This window comes from Calidris pugnax, unplaced genomic scaffold, assembly GCF_001431845.1.
Source record: "Calidris pugnax isolate Ruff unplaced genomic scaffold, ASM143184v1 scaffold162, whole genome shotgun sequence".
Classification (NCBI taxonomy): Eukaryota; Metazoa; Chordata; class Aves; order Charadriiformes; family Scolopacidae; genus Calidris; species Calidris pugnax.
This window is the reverse complement of record NW_015090900.1, coordinates 856,133-860,609: the sequence shown is the minus strand read 5'-3', so window position 1 is coordinate 860,609 and position 4,477 is coordinate 856,133. Positions and strand designations below refer to the sequence as shown.

Sequence of the window (4,477 nt, the reverse complement as noted above, 5' to 3'; positions counted from 1 at the left end):
CCCCCCACCCCCGACTTTGACCTCCAGCTGCAGCCGTGGCCTGAAATACCCCCCCCTCACCGGGAAAATAATATTCCCGGGGGGGGGGATCGATCCCTGGATGCCCCAAAGGGGGGGTTGATGTGCTGGGAGGAGGGAGAGGCTGCTTGGGTGCGGGGGGTGGAGCTCAGGCACCCCAAAATATGGCTTGTGTGTGCTTGGGGTGGGGCTCGGTGGGTTTGTGCTGGGGAAAAAACTGAGTATAACTTTAAAAAAAAAACAACCAACAAACAAAACAAAACCAAAACCACCTTAAAAAAGCCCTTTAGAAGGGTAAAGATGGATGCGGAGCGGGCAGGCATGTAAACAGCTGGGGGCCGGAGTCTGTATCATTGAGAAAAAATTCAGCAGGATGGGTGGATGCGGCCGGAGAAAGGAAATGCTCCGGAGGAAATCAGAGGCGTTGGGAGGCAGCCTCCCCCGACATCTCCTGGGTACCTGGGGGGGTTGTTGTTGTTCCCCAGCACAAGGCAGATTAATGATTTCCAGCCCCGCGCAGGATGCGCTCCCTCCCGGACCCAGCGTTGCTCAAGGCTTCGTAACGGGGAAGAGCTCAGCAAATTAAATCCTGCTCCAACAAGTTTTGGAGGACCTGGAGTAAACACCGCTCCCTTTCCTGCCTCGTGCCTGGACGCGGCTTTTCCGCAGCCTCTCCCTGAGCCCAACCTGAGCTTTTTTTCCCCCGTAGGAATTTGTCTTCTGGCAGCCCGTGACGGGGTCGCTTTCCTGCCTCGTGCCTGGACGCGGCTTTTCCGCAGCCTCTCCCTGAGCCCAACCTGAGCTTTTTTTCCCCGTAGGAATTTGTCTTCTGGCAGCTGTGACAGGATTTGGGGCTGAGCCCCCTCCCCAGGCATCTCCGTGGGCAGCCCTGGCACAGAGGCAAGTTCTCCGGGTGGTGGGAATGCAGCGTTTTCTTCTGAACTACCCATTGAATTTTGGGTGAAAATAGCTTAGCCTGGCAAGTTCTGCTTTTGCCTCGGTTCCCCCCCTGCCCCCCCGGCAGGACTGGAGGCTGTTTCAGCTCGGCGCAGTAGCTGCAAGTCCGGAAGAGGTTTCTGAAGTTAATTTTTCACTGGCAGCCTGTGCGTGTTGCAGAGGTAAGGGAGGGTTTAGGAGGCCACGGGAGGGTCAGGACCACTCTCCACCAGGTGCTGGCTTCCACCTGGGGCCTCTTTAACCAGGTGAGGTAGGAAAAGAGCATTCAAGAGGGAAGTCAAGCGGCAAACACCCTGTTTTTATCTTCATCTGTGCTCCTCAGCTTCAGGCAGGCATGAGTTACAGACCTAACTACTCCGTTTTTATGGGGAAATTGTAGAGATCTTTAAAATAAACAGTCTCATCCCCTCCTCTTTCTGTTCCCAAACTTTGAAGAGCTTTTCCTGCCTGAGCTGTCCCTGAAATGACTGCACTTGCCAGGAATTGAGGCGTAAATCGGCACCGGAGCTGGACGGGAGTCAGGCTGTTTTCTTCGGAACTTGTCTGAGCAGGTAAAGAGGGGGGGAATCTCCTTTCGAGCACCTTCTGTTCAATGTGTTTCTAAGGCTGCCCTGAAAAGGCAGGAAAAAAAAAAAAAGCAGGGTTGCCTTTATCTGGGTAAGGACAGCAGCCTCAAAAATGTAAATATGGAAAGGCTTGCTCTCAAAGATTACGCTGCTGGACCTCGGTGATGCAACAGGATGAACTCACTTGAGCTGTGTTGGTTTTGTGCAAAACCACATGGAAAATCAGGAGCTGAAAAAAAAAGACAGTAAAAAAACTCTAAATGCAAAAGTTGTATCTTCTGTTGCTGGCGTTACAGTTATTTATGTTCTTGAATGCCAGGTCTCGCTGCTGGGGGGAACGTGGCTCGTTGTCCTTTGTGAAGATGATACTGTGAAGAGTTTACAAGGGGGGAGGGAATCTGGGCTGTTCCTGGAGTTTGTTCAGGATGTTTCATTTGTTTAGCAGTTCCCAAACTGCTGGGAAGGGGGGAGCTAGGAGCTGATGGGTCCTGGTGTGTTAATTATTGTATCAATTAACCCCATAGTCATGTTCTCTACCCCTGTACTCCTCCAGACAGGCTGTCGCCTGTGCAGCACGGGCCGCTCCAGGGGATCTTAAATCTCCCTTCAGCCTCCTTCCTATTACTATTTTTGGTGATTCTTTTATTTCAGTTATTATGAGGCCATTCTCCAGTCACATACCTTTGGGGGGAAAAAAACCCAAAGCATCCAAACAACCGCTCCTTGTTGATTGTTATTATTGTTTTTTATGAAATCACTATTAAACCTTGCAACAAAACTCTTTCCATCCCAAAGGTTGCTTCCCGTGGCAGGGACCCCGAGTTGGGCTGCATCATGGCAACGGTTGTCACCGAGAAGCTCAGCCGCCTCTTCATTAACGTGAGGCAGGTCCCCCAGCTGCTGGGCCCCCTCTCTCCCTCCACCGTCAGCAGTTCGGAGGTGCCAAAGGTCTTCTGGAAGCCCTACATCCACACCGGTTACCGGCCGGTGCAGCAGACCTGGCGTTATTACTTCTCGACCCTCTTCCAGCAGCACAACGAGGCCATCAACGTCTGGACCCATCTGGTGGCAGCCCTGATCCTGCTGCTGCGGTTCCAACAGCTCTCGCAGCGGGTGGCTTTCGGGCAGGACCTTCACGCCCAACCCCTCCTCATCATCATCGTGGCCTCCATCACCTACCTGACCTTCAGCACCCTCGCTCACCTTCTGCAGGCCAAATCCGAGTTCTGGCACTACAGCTTCTTCTTCATGGACTACGTGGGGGTGGCCATTTACCAGTATGGCAGCGCTTTGGGGCACTACTACTACGCCATCGAGCCAAGTTGGCACGAGAAGATTAAGGGGTTTTACATGCCAGCAGCTGTCCTGTTAGCCTGGCTGTCCTGCGCTGGTTCCTGCTACGCCAAGTACCGGTACCACCAGTCTGCTCTCCTCCTGAGCCGGCTCTGCCAGGAGCTGCCCTCCGGCCTGGCCTATGTGCTGGACATCAGCCCCGTGCTCCACCGCATCTTCACCGCGCCGCCCTCTGAGCAGGAGGACCCGGCCCTTCTGTATCACAAATGCCAGGTGGTGTTTTTCCTCATCGGCGCCTTTTTTTTCTCACACCCTTACCCCGAGAAGTGGTTCCCGGGGAAATGTCACTTCTTTGGCCAGAGCCATCAGATTTTTCATGTGTGCCTGGTGCTCTGCACGCTGGCGCAGATCGAGGGGGTGGTGTTGGACTATGAGTCCAGGAGACACATCTATTCCACGCTTCAGGGTGATCTGGCACACAATTTCTCTGCCCTGTGCCTCTTCACTGTCACCTGCTCTGTCCTCACAGCCGCTTTCATGGCCAGGAAGGTGAAGAACAAACTGAGCTTCAAAGAAGAATAAGAGCCCTCAAGGAGAAGCAGGTGAGCTCATCCCAACGGTTGATCTGCAGCTGCCTGTGGTGATGCTGGTGCGAATCTGGCTTCAAACTTTGAGGAGAAGAGGAATTAAATGCTTGGCGAACTGTTAACTCAGCGGTGCGCTCTGTAGGGAAGGGAAAGTAGGAGCTGCTTTTTATGCTGGTTTGGTGTTTTGTTTTTTTTAAATTCAGAATTAGTCCCAGCTCGCTCTTAAAATGGTACACTGGTTTAATTCACCTGAATAAACAGTTGGAACAAACCGTTGTTAGCGCTGCAGCCCTGGGCTGGGAAAGGGGCTTGGAAGCAGAAGGTGAGGAGATGCCCCCCAGGCCCATGAGCGGGGGCAGAATCCAACCCATGGAAACAGACCAAGGTGAGCTTGTATAAACCACAAACAAGGGTAGGAAATTTTATTTAATGTCATTTCAGGCCCCCTTTTATGTGGGTAAGGGAGTAAAGAGGGCTATCTGGGCAGTGACAGGGCATTGTCCTTTACACGGTGACACAGACAGGACCTTGTCCTTGGAAGCGCAGAGAGGGCATGGAAGGGGGGGTTGATGTGATGGAGGCTGAGCCCCGGGTGGATGACCCTGCGCCAGGCACAGCTGTGCTGCTTTGAAGCAAACAACCCTGACCTGAGGAGAGGGGGCAAAGGGAGGGCCCTGTGCTGGGCCTGCAGCTGGGGCTCGTAATGATGAGATGAGGTGGTGGTGGGGAAAAACCCCAGGTGTATGGTGCTGCTCCCCCTCCAGCAACCCCCGTTTCACGCTGCCCGGTCATCTCTGCCCCCACTCGGCCCCCTCTTGCCGAGAAGCCCCCGGTCCCCACCCCAGTGCCCATACGAGGCCGCCCGCCGCCATGCTGTCCCCTCAACGGGCCGGCGCCTTATATAGGGCACGGCCCGTGGTGGGCGGGGCTCCGCCTGCCGCTCATCCCGCCCCTCCCCTCGGATTGGTCTCTCTCCACCGCGAGCGCGCGCGGCGGCCGTTGGCGGCCGGTGGGGCCGGGGGTGGCGGCGCGAGCGAGAGGCGGGAAGAAGGAGCG

The 4,477-nt window shown here is 54.7% G+C and overlaps 1 protein-coding gene across 1 annotated transcript; it reads left to right on the top strand.

Annotated features, from left to right (window-relative positions):
* Nucleotides 1-924: 924 nt before the first annotated feature.
* PAQR7 (progestin and adipoQ receptor family member VII) lies at nt 925-3,692 on the top strand. Its single transcript, XM_014948690.1, has 2 exons — nt 925-1,526; nt 2,337-3,692. Exon 2 carries the CDS (start codon nt 2,376-2,378, stop codon nt 3,414-3,416), a length of 1,041 nt encoding a protein of 346 aa, XP_014804176.1. The 5' UTR covers nt 925-1,526; nt 2,337-2,375; the 3' UTR covers nt 3,417-3,692.
* Nucleotides 3,693-4,477: the final 785 nt, after the last annotated feature.

Bases quoted from the DNA above. Each gene is read 5' to 3' on its own strand.
- PAQR7 (XM_014948690.1), top strand. From the start codon at position 2,376: ATGGCAACGGTTGTCACCGAGAAGCTCAGCCGCCTCTTCATTAACGTG.